This window comes from Bidens hawaiensis, unplaced genomic scaffold (genome assembly GCF_021521415.1).
Source record: "Bidens hawaiensis isolate Kalapana, Puna unplaced genomic scaffold, B.hawaiensis_p1.1 tig00010472_1, whole genome shotgun sequence".
Classification (NCBI taxonomy): Eukaryota; Viridiplantae; Streptophyta; class Magnoliopsida; order Asterales; family Asteraceae; genus Bidens; species Bidens hawaiensis.
Window position 1 is genome coordinate 234,760 of NW_027491800.1, and position 15,425 is coordinate 250,184.

Here is a 15,425-nt window from a genome sequence, read left to right on the forward strand (position 1 = left end):
TAGTTACTATTCCAACATTCATTAATTCCAGAGATTAGATATGAGTAATGATTCAATCAACTGATAGGATTTCCAGGCTCAGTTTATCAATCAACCGGTCGGTTATTCATTACATCAATCAAAGCGTTCTTCAGACTCTTTCGGTTGGATTATGTGTTTTGTTATTTACTTATATAAGTTAGAATTTGAAGATGATTAATTTGCTTGAATTTTCTCTCTCTCTCTCTCTCTCTCTCTCTCTCTCTCACACACACACATATGTATATATAGTTTTTTAGGTAAAGTACTCGAAACCCAATTAACACATACTCATAAACCCGAACCACACGGGGGAGATTAGGGTCGGTTATGAGTACTCAAAAAAAAAATCGAACCCGAAAGTACAACCCAAATAACACCCCTAGTTATGGTGTTTTATCCAAATGTGTCAATTTATAGACAAAACCCATGTGTTCGGGAATCATTATTATATCTGCTGAAATATCCGAAAAGAGAACGAATAAAAAGACTCCTGAAACATGTTACATTGATCAAATAATCGAAGAGCGTATTAAGATACATAAAGGGGCTCGGGATCCACATTCCTTCTAATCCTGAAACCAAAAAAATTAACATATAAGTACTCGCTAATTAACCAACCATGACATGATAATTTCAGTTAGGAGCTGGGTTTTATTAAAATTAAGGTGTTTAGACGGTAGGTTTTAAACCGTTGACTTAAGATTGAACCATAACCAGCCAACTTGGTAATAAATTCTCAACCTTATCTAAGGGTGTTCATAAAATGTTAAAGCGCATGCCGAATCATAAACAGAACATTGACTCGACGTGTAGCTTAATGGGTAGTGTTTTGAGGCAAACTGGTTTGGTCATAAATGGGTCAGTATGTTAATGACATGATTAAAAACGAGTCTAAACTTGTTAAAACCCATTTATGACACACATAGCACGTTTAACTTATCGTGTTAAATAGGTTAACTGATTGATACGACCACGGCAGGTTTATGACCCGTTTATCAAAACATGATAGTTTTATAAATGACCAAGTTTACTATAGAATAAATATGGTTATTTTTTATAACTTCTGTTTTATAGTGTTAACTGTGTCTTGCTAGTTTTAACCATGTTTAGTAAATAGTGTTACACGTGTTGTCATTCACAACGAATTGCTTATGCGTAACTGTGTTAAACATGTCGTATGATTCGTCTTATTGAACTAACTATCTTGAATCGTGTTAAATGTGTCGTGTCGTTTGTAACCTGCTTATTAAGCATGTCCGTGTTAGTGTTTATGAAAATGGCACATTTAGTTAAATGTGTCTTGTTCAAATTCAATGGCCGTGTTGGACGAGTCTGTCATGTTAAACCCGTTTAACTCAATACAACACGTTTTACCAGCTCTACCCCTAGGAAAAAGATGTACTAACCAGTTGTCTGCAGCCCATACGCAACCATGAGTATCCACCACATGCAGGCTGTAAGCATGTCTTGATTTTGAGGATTGATTTTCAAAGCTGTGAAGAGATATTAAATCAAGTCAAATGTATTATAAACAAAAGAAAACAATATAAGCTTTTCTTAATTCTTATAGTGAACTGCGGTTTTCGTCCATGTGGTTTGTCCAAATCAGCAGTTTTAGTCCAACAGTTACAGATTTTTGTCCCTATGAACACCGTTAAGTCTGGTTGTTAAACCCGGCCCCACTAAACCCGTTAAGTCTGGTTGTTAAACCCATCAGCGCTGATGGGTTTAACAACTAGACGTAACGGGGTTAGTGGGGTTGGGTTTAATCGCAAGTGAAATGAAACCACAGGAACGAAATCGCAAATTTGAAACTATTGGACTAAAACCACAGATTTAGACAAATCACAGGGACGAAAACCGCATTTTACGCTAATTCTTATAAAAAAAATTATAAACTACCTTTGATGAATAAGATCACCATGAATAAGAACCAAAGAGCCGGCTTTTACTTCAACAGGAACAAAATCTTTTTGGTCATAATTTGGTGACGGCTTGTCAAAATGAACACCGTTATCATCTCTGATAAATCGCCTCACAAGTCCATCTGGTTTAAACATATAAAAACATTAATATCACATACAACTCCGCATGATTATTAAAATTATGAAAAAGAAACAACCTTTGTGGGACCCAGGAATTGCCCATAAGCAACCATTAACAATGGTGGCATCTTCTAAGGCCAGCCATAGCCCGGTGCAACTTGGTGGATCGGTATACAGAAATGAATTGTCTTGGTGAGGGACAACTTCACCTCCAATACCTGGTTGCTGAAATAATAATAAGACTCATTAGATCTGCAAACGCATAGTAATTAATACAATAAAAATAATAATAATAACAATAACAATACCAATAACAATAACAATAACAATAATAATAATAATACCTTGAATATGTACATTGATTGAATGATAACGGGCCTCTTGTATCCCAACGAGTGTAGTATGCCCGACATTTTATCTGAGCAAGAGACCTTTTTGAAAATAGGATCATGATCATGTAAAGCTGCATCAAGAAATGATATGTTACATTCTTGAATGCACTATAAACATTAAACTTATATGTAAATTATCACAAAGATGCTTGTGGATTTGTTCTAATTAGAGGTGTGCAAAGTCGGTTCGCTTAGGGAGGCCTAACCATAACTGAATGGTCAGTTGACCGTTGGTTTTGACTAATTTCGGTTAATTGTTCAATGAATATTTTTTCCCCTCTATTCCAGTTCAAAACGGTTTAGTTGTGGTGTTTCAAACTCAATTATGAAGTTTCGAAGCTAAAATGTGCTCAAACTTAGAAATGGAGGTATAAAGGATGAAAATAGAGGTATAAAAGAACTTAACACTTCAGTTTGGTTTTGGTTAGGTTAACAAAGACACATTAACTGTAACCACAAACCATCGGTTTTGTTCAGTTATGGTCAATTTTAGTTGATTTTTTCGGTTAAAGGTTCGTTTTCAGTTATGTTTTGGTTTTTTCTCACCCCTAGTTATAATTGTCCAAATATTAGATTTTTCACATTAAAGCTGACTAATTGACCAACTAACGATACTAGCCTAATTTACATCACTACACATACCATGGCCGACTTTGTTAATGGAAAGCTCCTTTGCTTGTTTTAGTTTTCCATCATCATCAAATGCTTTTTCTGTCAAACATCAAGAGACTCTTCAGCATATCATACAAAAAACTAAGTAAGACTTTACTTTGAACTTGCAAAAAATATTCTCATTCTATTTAGTAATATCCTACAAAATTTCTTCTCTATCAGAACAGAACTCAACAATGCCTACTGAAACAACTCAACAAGCTAACACTTCTAGCAAAGTTTGAATCCGAAATCACATCGTTGTCATTTGGTAATCATTACAAAATAATCTTCAATCCGATCAGCATTTAACAATAATCCTCTTGTGTGATTAATAGTGGAAAAGTTTAACTTAAGAAATCAATCATGTTTAAGATATTATTACTATTTACCTTCAAAGAAAAATGAAATCTTCTCTGCACTCTCATAGAAGTAATCATCACTTGTTTTTTGCTGAACAAACAAACAAAAAGCTATGTCTCAACCCAAGCTAAAACAAATCACTACATTAAACTAACCTAGGAGTGTAAAGGAGCTCGACTAGGCTAGCAGCACGACACGTTTTGACTTATAAGAGCTCGATCTCCTTTTCTGAAGCTCGAGTCCAGCTCATTTATTATTTATTAATTAATTTATATACATTTTTTATATATTTTTATATATTATTAAAAACGTAAACGAGCCTAAGCGGCTAAGTTTAGCTAGAGCTCAATTGTTCAGTCAGTGCAAGATTTTAACATGGAAGTCCAAACTCCAAATAGATAAAACTGAAAAATACACATGGCTCATTTCTTATTTGTTAATTGATTTATATATATTTAATCATTTTTATTATATTTTAAGAAAAATATTAACGAGCCTAAGCTTGACTCGAGCTCGTGTAGTACCTTAAGCGAACTGAAGCTCAACTCGATCTCGACTGTACAGTGTAAAATTAATACATAAAAGTCCAACCAGGTAAAACTTTAAAATACAAACGGCTTGTTTATTATTTATTAATTACTTTTATATATTTTGATAAAACCTTAAATGAGTCTAAGATCGACTCGAGCACGTGTAGTACCTTACTGTACAGTGTAAGATTAATACATAGAAGTCCAAACTGGTAAAACTTATAAATACGCAAGGTTCAAGCGCAGGCTCAATAACTAAACGAGCTTCATAGGAAGCTCGTTTAGGCTCGTCGAGCCTTAACAAGCCTTGTGTAGTTGTAATTTTTACCTATATGGACTTCTACGTATTAATTTTACACCGCGCAGTCGAGCTCGAGCCGAGCTTAGGCTCGTTTAAGGTTTTTCTCAAAATATATAAACATAACTAAAAACATATATAAATCAATTAATAAAGGCAATAATACAAATTTTGTCCTTTAAACACACGTGATTTACGAATCAGGTTCTTTAAAATGTTAACTTTCAGGCGGTGTCCTTTACATGTTATGGTTCTTTGATTTTCGTCCTTTACGTTAACTGTCATCCAATTCCACCGTTAAGTTGATGCACGTGAGTAACGAGCCTAAATTTGAGCAAAAAATTACCCGTTTTCTACCAAAAATTTTTATACGTGGTACAAATTCACCCGTTTTCTACCAAAAATTTGAGCCCGGCCCCCCCTTGTTTATGAAATTTTTACACATTTTGAGTCCGCCCCCCTGGTGTTCTTGTCCAAGCTTCGCCACTGGACTCAACGAGCCTAAACGAGCTACCCATACAAAGCTCAAGCTCTTTTCTAAAGCTCGAGCTCGGCACGTGAGTTATTTTCCAAGCTCGGCTTGGCTGGTTTATTATTCAATAATTAATTAATATATGTGTTTTATTATTTTTATATATTTTGAGAAAAACCTTAAACTGGCCTAAGCTCGGCTCGAGCTCGGCTGTGCAACGTAAAATTAACACATAGAAGTTCAAATAGGTAAAGCTTAAATATACACAAGGCTCAAGCTCAGACTCTATAACCAAACGAGCTTCATGAGAAGCTCGTTTAGGCTGGTCGAGCCTTAACAAGCCTTGTGTAGTTTTCAGTTTTTACCTATTTGAACTTCTATGTGTTAATTTTACGCTGCACAGTCGAGCTCGGGCAAAGCTAAGGCTCGTTTAAGGGTTTTTTTTTCAAAACATTTATGATTAATTAAAAACGTATATTAATTAATTATTAAATAATAAACGAGCCGAGCCTGAGCTTGAGCGTTAGAAAACAACTCACGAGCCGAGCTTGAGCTTTGTATGGGAAATTCATTTAGGCTCGCCAAGCCAAGGCTCGTTTAAGGTTTTTCTCAAAATATATTAAAATAACTAGAAAACATATATAAATTAATTAATAAATAATAAACCAGCTAACCCCGAACTTAAAAAAACAACTCACTAAGCTCTCGTAAGTAAAAACGAGCCTCGTTTAAAGTTTTTCTCAAAATATATAAACGTAACTACAAACGTATATAAGTTAATTAATTAATTAATAAATAATAAACGAGCCGAGGCGAGGCGATTAACACTTTCGATAAACCAAAGAAACCTGATTCTTGGTGGAGAAGATTGAGGCAGAGGAAGAGCAATCGAAGCCGTCAAGTAACTGATTCATCCTCGTTCGTAACGCCTCCACATCTTCGGTACTCGAAAACGACTCAATTACCAAATAACCTGTAAAATGAGTTTAAAATGAAATAATTAGGGTTTTGAAATTAAGAGGATAATGATATTAATATTAATACCTTGTGAATTGAAGAATTGGAGTTGTTCGGAAGTTAGAGTTCCGATTATTGTCATCGTTAAGCAATCGGTGATTGAGATATTAATATTAATGGAGTATTAGAATCAATCAATCAATCAATCAATCAAAGTTAGTTTTTATGGCGGTTGCGTTGAATATTGAAACCTAAAGGAACTTGTGGTTTAAACAATAACGGCGGCTTTTGACCCGACCCGGATGTTTAACCCATTTTAGTGAATTTATATATTTATTTATTTTTTACTGGTGGTGTTTACTGTTTACGGTGTGGATTGACGGTTTATTGATTAAACCGTAACGGTTTTTGATTATTCAAAGTCGGAATTGAAATGTTGGAATTTAATCATTGAGAAAGGTCTAGTCTGGTTTATATGATCGGTTTGTGGTATAAAGTATAGACCGTAAACCAAACTGTTAGCTACGGTTTAAATGTTTTGAAACTAAGAGACTGGAAATTAAAGAGAAAATTGATCAGAAACCAGACTGATGACCGGTTTCTCGGTTTTAGTGAATGTTTTTGTTTTTTTTTATTTATTGTTTCACTAACAAGAGTTCGAGTGTCTTGAATTATTCGATAATTTTGTTAATTGAGACATTTTTTTGAGATGAGTTCGAATTTAAGTTAAAACGAACAAAATGAAAAATCTAGGGTTTTGAGATGAAGAATAAGTTGATGATACCTTGTGAATTGAAGAATTGAAGCTAATTAGAGGTTAGATTTCCGATTATTGTCATTGTTAGTTGGCGATTGAGTTGTTAATGGAGTGTTGGAATGAGTGAATGAATGAATCGATTAATTGAGATATTTGTATTACTGAAAGTCAGTTTTTATGGCGGTTGCGTAATGGTTGCTTTTCACTCGACCCGAATGTTTAACCCATTTTTTTAAATCATTCTTCACTCACAATAATCGAGTTTCTTCAATTATTTGATAATTTTGTGAATTGAGACGTTTGTGCTGTTGAAAATCTTAACATTTTCGACTTTCCAAATGCTACAACACGTGATTAAACAAAATGATTGAAGAAATTTTTGTTTTACTTTCCCTTGAATATGCTTGTGTTTTTCTAGTATTTCACTGATTGAGAACGCGAAGATAGGAGGATTTTACATTAATGACTAATGGGCAATGGCTTGCCAAATCGAATTTGTCATATTGCAAGTTACCATAATGAGATTAGTCGTTTCAGGTCCTTCACCGCACAACACACATGACAAGTCCTTAAGTTATCAAGAGTCTCAATAACATAGAGTTGTTTTTTACAGTGAAGTTAATTAATAAATAGAAAGACTATAAAGTATCGAATTTAGAAAAGTAACGCGACCCCTAATCAATAAGGATTTTTTTCGTTCAAGTAGTTTGATTTTGCAATAAACCAATGTTTTAAAAACCGGTATTTTACTTGTACCGGATTGGGTTAAAAAATGGTACAACCGGTTGAACCGGGTTATACCGGGAGGTTCAACCGGTTGTTTAGTTTACCTTATAATTTCCTATAAATGTAACTTCACTCCAAAAATAGCCCAAAACTAAATGATTCTTATAACAAAAAATAATCCAAAAGTTAATCCGTATTAAAAAATTAATGCAAAAGCAATCAATTTTAAAAAAATAGTTTTAAAGTTTACATGTTTGAATGTTAATTGCTGGGTTAAAAGTATTTTTGAAAAAATATGGGCTGCAAATATCAAAAATTTCTCGGGCTTAAAACCAGTTTGCCGGTAAAAACCGGTATTTTAGACAAAAACCGCCGGTATAATGTTCAAGCAAACCGGTCATAATTACCGGACTCAAAATACCAGCCGAGTGTGCGAAATCCGGTTCAACCGGCTGGTTTGAACCGGTTTTTAAAACACTGCATTAAACTATCGGGCTCCATCAAATGGTTTCACTAAAAACAACCTCTCGATATCTTGAGATAAAGATACGAGTTACTTATATCTCACTATCACCAGACCCTACCAATAACTTTGTTTTAGGTGAGATTTTACTGGGTATGATTGTTATTATATTGCTTTTATTTTACTAAAACAAGACATACAAACTTACACATTTGTTTTATTTTGTCAAATTTGAGAAGAATATTCAATGAGTTATGATCAATATTCAAACAATTTAGTTAAATCATAATTCATAATCAATCAATACAAAATCAAATCACCACTTTGAAAACACTATGAAAAAACTAACTCCAAGAAATTTAACAAGGGATCCCAAAAAATGTGGTTCCCATAATTTGTCACAAAACAATTTGACGTACCTTGAAAAATCAAATTTACTCTATTGTACACAAACTAACATCATCAACCATGTTAAAACATATTTGCAATCCAGCTTGCTCAATACAGCATCGCCACGAAGAAGATTATAGAACGCGATCAAATAACCGGCTCTATATCTTTCTAATTAATGTATTCATTCGACTTCCCATGTTTCTTGATCGTTGTTGAAGCATCAAAGGCTGATTGTTCAAGCTTTTGAGGAGGAAAAAATAAAGAATTTTCAATGTTAGCTCACAAAATGTGCACCCAAGAATTGCAAGCCGGGTCCTTGGAAATGGGTTGACTTTGGGATCATGGTGTGGATGCGGTTCTTGATTCTTCGGTTTTGTTTGTATGGCACATGCAGTTTGGACATGGGAATGAGTATATCGAGTCGTTTGGTCGTTAAAGTTCGATTCCTTTCGAGTCGCTGTGGGCTCGCATGCTTAACATGTGCCTCTTGAATGTTTTCCAGCTGGAATAAATAATCAGAAAAAATTATTGCAAAATAGAATCATTATATTAAACTCAGCAATATATTTCAAAGCTCAGATTGAGACGGCTCGACTCATTTGCGAATTTCTTGAAATTTTTATGCGTGATATCATAATTACAGAAACAATGTTTTATCACAAAACAATCTGTATCTTAAATAAAAGGATTATATATTAACTTGTATGCATCCAAAACACATTTACTTTGACAAATTTAACCTTACAATACAAATTACTTCTTTGTATTTTCCTGTGGTTGCAAGGGTAAAATTGTCAAAGACAAACTTGTGTGCAAACCAATCTTGGTGCCTCACATTAAAATAGAGTGTTTGGGTCACTTTCAACCTGTTTGACCTGTTTCAGTTTCAAGTTTTCGACTTAACCCGGTTGAGAAAAAACACCCGAAATGACCCGTTCATTAGTAAACAAGTCAAACTGCCAACCATTCACAAGTACACGTGTCGAAATAACTTGCACACCACAAAACACATTTCTTTTGACAAATTTACGCTTACACTGATTACTATTTTATCCTTTCATGTTGTAAGGGTAATATTGTCAAAAGACAAAAACTTGTGCAAATCGATTTCGGCACCTCCCACAGTAAAGTTTCAACATGTTTGGTGACCCATTTCAGTTTTAATGTTTTTATTTGACTTGGTTGTAATAAAATAACCCGAATCGACCCATTCATAAGTAACCGGGTCAAAATTGCCACCTCTATTTTAGATGATATATATATACTGCAGCTATACAATGTATATGAAGGAATCATACCCGATTTTTAGATTATCAAAATACACGGCTAACTTGCGTTTATCGGGCCTAATTGTCTTGGAATGTCCATTAAACATATATCTTCGATGGCCCAATAAGAAATGAGGAAAGTTTCCACCTTGAGTTGTAACAAATACTTCACTATGGAGACAAACCGTGTAATCTATAGCCGCCATTCTGGAAGAATAGTTCTAGAAGCAGCAAAAAGTGCCGGCTTAATAACTAACCAAACCTTAAAACGAGAGTTAACAAATGCAGTCAAACCTTAAACGGAGCAAGTTCCTCAGGAGATGCGAGCATTTCCTTCGTCTGTAAAAGGGGAAACATTTCTAGAAGTGGGGCCATGTGTCGTTCAGAATCATATATTCTTCCCGAAGCTAGAAATATAGATGTACGGTTATCAAATCCCATTCCTCTAAGCATCAATCCCACCTAATAAGATAACATATCAAAAGTCAAATGAGTAAAAACGGAACGTGTCAAATAAGTCAAAAGGGTCAAAGAAAAATCTTACCTCCAGAGGTGTGAGGGGGCATTTTCCATTGACCCGATTAGCTCCGGGTCGAAGAACTCTACCGGGCTTTGTAAATTTACCTTTCCATCCCCTCTCTCTAGCAGCTATCATATCGTCCCGTTCTTTTGATCCACCATCATATACACAACACGAGAAAGCAACCATGTCCTGCAAATGTTTTGGTTACATTTTAATTTAATAATATAAATCGCAAGTTAAATAAATCGTCCCTGAGATTTTTATGAAATTAGAAGTTTCATCCGTAACGATTTTATTACACGGATTGTTCCAAAAGTTGGAACTTGAAGCACTCATGCCCCTATAACAGATGTCCGTTTACAGCCCTTTTGAAGGACATCCATTTTAGGGACATGGGTGTTACAAATTCCAATTTGAGAAACAGTCTGTGTAATAAAACGTTATGAATGAAAACTGTAATTTCGTAAAAACACAGTGGCAATCATGCAAATTACGATTTTTGAAAGAATTGACTACCGACCTCTTCAAAGCGTAAATGAACGGAAATGTATTTTCCACCATCTTTTGCACTTTTTTCTTTCATTCTTGAAACTAAAGTTTCCCCCATTGTTAATAAAGGATTTGAGAACCGTAAAGCTTCATAATTTGCCAAACAACGAAGCCGTTGGACTTCAGGGGGTGCATCAAACGATAATCGGTTTGTAAATGGAGAAATCCTAATAAATCTGAATAATAAAGAATAAAAAATTATTTTAAAAGAAATCAATATTTATAAGTGAGATAAAATCATAAAATAAACGTACTTTTCTTCAAGAAGTCTAGGAAGAACTGTATCTTTGTAGTACTGAATGGGTGCCCATGCCTTAATTCTGAAGTTGAATACATTGGTCAAATTGTAGTCAAACCTTTCCATTAGGTATCCAGGTACTGAGTCAACCACATGTACATCGTTTTCCAAGGTTTTAACAAAGAATTCTTCATCGTATATATCGCTGAATTTGCTGAAATAACAAATCAGCTAGTTCAAGATTTTACAAAAATAAAATAATAAATTAAGGTTTAGTTGAACATCCCATGTCTGCAAACCTAGGATCTCTCCATATGCTGTGAAAATGAAAATTGGGAATGACAAGTGTCGCGTTAAGATAGCCAGCCACAGCAACTGCATTGCATATCTAGAGATAGAAAGCTAATATGTGTTACAATTTTAAATTAGAAAGTAAATTAATGTAAAAAGTATTTAATTACCGATGTCCTTTGCTGATTCAAGCCACCATTTGCTTCGACGTATATGTAGCCATTTGACTCCGGCAAACCTAAAAAAAAAAGAATGTAATTAAGGAACAGAAACAAAGATTGTTGTATATGGAATGGTCAAAAAGGCAACATCAAATCATCTTTCATGTACCGAAGATAGAATGCTGTTCATACCTCCTGAAAACTTGTTTATACAAGGCTTCCAGTCTCCACCTTTAGCATGTTTCCGTATAGTTGACATCTACATTAAATTTAGTGTTATAAATTAGCATTAAGTAGGAGCATAAGAGAATTATTTATAATTATACTTGCTATATGCTTTATTCCATAAATACACAAGCAAACAATAATCTACATAATGCAGTTCCCGGGATCATCTAAGATGATACCACACCCCTTGTACATTAATGATATGTTCAACTAACACGAAGCATATGCACTTAATACTTAATGAGTTAATGGTCAAAACTTGATTACTTTGCACACAAACCAGAAAACTAAAATGAACCGTAAAGTACTGAAATTTCTTGTGATCCAGAATCTTTTTGATACTAAACACGGATATACGAATATACGACACGGTAACCGTGCTACTTCAAAGAATAAATGCCTATTTAAAATCCTTGTTTGTGAACTTATTAAGCAACTTAAATTCCTTTGTTTATAAGTTCCAAATAGGAAAAAGATTAAGCAAGTGTCAAAATCCTAAACTTTCCGTCTTTCTACATAACAAAAAAGTTAGTATAACGACCATCACCTAATCAAGCCATATTTACAGTCTGTCTCTAACGGAACCTATTTTCAAGCTCTCAATGTAATGCACTAATACCTACAAATTATTAGCAATTTGTAAAGATGGATTCAAATTATTAGAAGCTACAATGCTGCTAATACTTTTCTAAACCTATTGCCAACCCTAAACAAATAAACAAAGTATAAAAACGTCTAATTCAAGCCATCATGAATCAAGAAACTTAGTCAATCTAATCATCTCTCTTGGTCCTCCTCAACCATAATTTCAATTTAACAACAGTGAATTGAATTGAATTCAATACAGGTGAATTCAAACTTATTGCTGGCAAATATCTAATCAAATTACATGAAATTTAGCATATCTATTAAATCTCTCACGTTCAATCATTGCATGTGTATACGTACTTCTAAAAGCTAATCAGCTAAACAACAGATTTTCATGCTATCAGAGTAACCACGAATACCAACAAATTATCAAAAACAACATGCAATTTGTAAAGATGGATATATATCAAGTTCCAGTCAAAATATAGCAGATATTAGGATATATATGCAACTTTTATTTCCACCTCACCAAATCTAATAAATATTGTATGCTTATAATGCTGTCAATACTTTTCTACACCTAAAGTCAACTCTCAACCGACAAAGTATAAAAGACTTCTAACTCAAACTATCATGAAGCAAGAAACTTAGTCAATCAGTCTTCTCTCTTAGTTTTCCTCAACCATAATTTCAACTTAAAAGATAATTCGGAAATTGAACTCAATAAAGCTGAATTCAAACCTATTGCTGGCAAAGATCTAATCAAATTACATCTCATATATGTCAAATCACTCAAGTTCAATCATTTCATGTGCATAAGTTTCAAATAGGAAAACGATTAATCAAGTGTCAACTGTCAAAATCCCAAGTTTCCGTCTTTCTACATAACAAGCAAGTTCGCATAATGGCCATTTCATAATCAAACCATATTTCCTATCCGACTCTAACGAGATCCATTTTCATGCACTCTATGTAACCACTGACACCTACAAATCATTAAATACAATGTGCAATTTGTAAAGATGAATTCAAATTATTAAAACCTTACCATGTTGTTAATACTTTTCTACACCTATTGTCAACCCTAATTCAAACCATCACGAAACAAGAAACTTAAGTCAACCAGTCTTCTCTCATGGTCTTCCTCAACCCTAAGCTTCAACTTATCGACAGTCATTTGCAAATTGAACTCAATACAGCTGAATTCAAACCTATTGCTAGCAAAGATCTAATTAAATTACATCAACTTCACCATATCTATCAAATCTCACAAGTTCAATCATTGCATGTGTATAGAACAGTTCTAAAACCTAATCAAATAAACAATTGCTTAACTATGTTGCAATAATTAAAAAATCAGAACAAGATTTCAACCACACAGTATCCACAATTCCACATCAAAATAGAGCAAAATTCAGAAACTACTAACCAGCTAACCTCATCAGATTATTAAAAGCTTACAATGCCATCAATACTTTTTTACACCAAAAAACACCAACAATACTACCCGCATCAGAAACTATTACCCGCATCAGAAACTACTACCCGCATCAAAAAACTTCTAATTCAAACTATCATGAAGCAGAGAAACTTCAGTCAACCAGTCTTCTCTCATGGTCTTCCTCAACCATAGCTTCACCTCAATAACACTAATTTGAAAGTTAAAACTCACTAAAGCTGAATTCAAACTTACCGCTACCAAAGATCTAATCAATACTTATCAAATCTCTCAAGCTCAAATGCTCAATCATTGCATGTGTGACCAATTAAACAGCTGCTTAACTATATTTCAATAATTATAAATTCACAAGAAGAATACAATATCTCAACAAAAAACAGTATCCACGTCAACTTAGAGCAAAATTCAGAATCTACTACCTGCAACAAATTATTAAAACCCTACAATGCTTTGAACACATATCCACACCAATTGTAATATAAAAATTTCTAATTCAAACCATCATGAAACAGAGAAACTTGAGTCAACCAGTCTTCTCCCTTAGTCTTCCTCAACCATAACTTCACCTTAATAACACTAATTCGAAAATTAAACTCACTACAGCTAAATTTAAACCTACTGCTACCAACATTCTATTCAAATTTTATCATATCTATAAAATCTCTCAAGTTCAATCATTGCATATGTGATCAAGTAAACATTTGCTTACTAGGTCTTCCTCAACCATATTATTAAATACAATGTGAAACGTGTAACTTGTAAAGATGGATTCAAATTACTGACAGCTAGTAACCTCAGTAATGCTGTTAATACTTGTCTACATCTATTGTCAACTCTCAACCAACAAATTAAAGTAAATTTTCTAAATCAAACTATCATCAATCAAGAAACTTAAGTCAACCGGTTTTTCTCACTAGCTCATCCTCAACCATAACTTCACCTTAATAACACTAATTTGAAAATTAAACTCAACCATAATTTCATCTTACCAATGGTGAATTAATAATTGAACTCAATACAGCTTAACTATACTTCAATAACTAAACAATCACAACAAGATCCACATCAAATTAGGTCAAATTAAGTCAAACTAAGTCAAATTACCGCATCCGAAGTCGAATTATCCGCATCCATCTCCCGCTTCATCTTCTTATAAAGCTCCGGACTCCGATACACCGAACCGGCCGCTCTCCGCACCTTAATGACATCCGGCACCACATCGAACGACACCGTCCCCATATAAAACAACATTCCTGAGATATACAACAACGGCGCGAACAGAAACACGCCTTGCCTACGCAAAAACACCGATAACACGATCCAGGCCACTCGCTGAGCAACCGACCGGTTGTTTACCGCGAATCTGCCGGCGGATTTTCGCCGGAGACGCGACGATCGGAGCGGAGATGCCGGCGGTGACGGCGTCGTGTGGCCGCTGCTAGGTAAGCGGCTTTTAGCGTGCATTGTGATTGTTTAGTTGTTATTAGTTGTTGTTGTTGTTGTTGTTGTTGTTGTTACATTAGGTTTTGACCTAATTATACGCCGTGTGTGTAATGTGTGTGTTGAATTGAGTTGAATTGAAGGTTTTTGACCTAATTGAAGTGTGTGTGAAATTGAAGGTGAGAGAGAGAGACGAAGAGTGAAGGTGAGGTGGAGAGCACGTGCAACGGCGGGAGGGGACGGCGGAGTTGACGTGAGGGAGAAGCGGAGGGATGCAATAATAATAAAAATAATAATATGTTTATGCGCCCGTAAACGAACCGAACGAACATATGGTGCCGGTTATGTGTATTAAATTCTTAGACCATATGTAGTTATAATTTTGCACCCCTCGGCCTTATGCATCATATGACGTCCTGTTAGAGTTATGGTTTTTTGCAAAGAAAGGGTGTAGTCCTAACTTTCCACCCATGGACGTTATGCGTCACGTGGCGCCCATTCATTTCTATACTTTTTCTTTTATTTAATTTTTTCTTACATTAAAATAAAAAAATCTACTTGTCTTCATCGTCTGCATCCGAAAGCGACGACTAAAGGTCTTCGAGTTTTTGT

General features: G+C 34.5%; 2 protein-coding genes across 3 annotated transcripts; both read right to left on the reverse strand.

The window, feature by feature from the left end:
* Nucleotides 1-411: 411 nt before the first annotated feature.
* On the reverse strand, nt 412-6,583 carry LOC143535418 (phytanoyl-CoA dioxygenase-like). 2 transcript variants are annotated; one of them, XM_077029678.1, is made up of 9 exons: nt 5,817-5,876; nt 5,621-5,745; nt 3,502-3,562; nt 3,101-3,169; nt 2,411-2,529; nt 2,144-2,291; nt 1,924-2,068; nt 1,428-1,514; nt 412-593 (listed from the first exon to the last, which is right to left on the reverse strand). In XM_077029678.1, exons 1-9 carry the CDS (start codon nt 5,869-5,871, stop codon nt 551-553), a joined length of 852 nt encoding a protein of 283 aa, XP_076885793.1. In that variant the 5' UTR covers nt 5,872-5,876; the 3' UTR covers nt 412-550. The 2 variants fall into 2 exon arrangements, with proteins under 2 accessions (XP_076885793.1, XP_076885794.1); XM_077029679.1 differs by lacking the exon at nt 5,817-5,876 and adding an exon at nt 6,514-6,583 and having other exon boundaries at nt 414-593.
* Nucleotides 6,584-8,001: 1,418 nt separating this feature from the next.
* LOC143535439 (protein ESMERALDA 1-like) lies at nt 8,002-14,940 on the reverse strand. The gene is made up of 10 exons (XM_077029690.1): nt 14,478-14,940; nt 11,291-11,357; nt 11,108-11,175; nt 10,946-11,034; nt 10,663-10,860; nt 10,380-10,584; nt 9,881-10,048; nt 9,631-9,798; nt 9,367-9,557; nt 8,002-8,570 (listed from the first exon to the last, which is right to left on the reverse strand). The coding sequence occupies exons 1-10, from the start codon at nt 14,835-14,837 to the stop codon at nt 8,501-8,503; spliced, it is 1,584 nt and encodes a 527-aa protein (XP_076885805.1). The 5' UTR covers nt 14,838-14,940; the 3' UTR covers nt 8,002-8,500.
* Between the last annotated feature and the right edge of the window lie 485 nt (nt 14,941-15,425).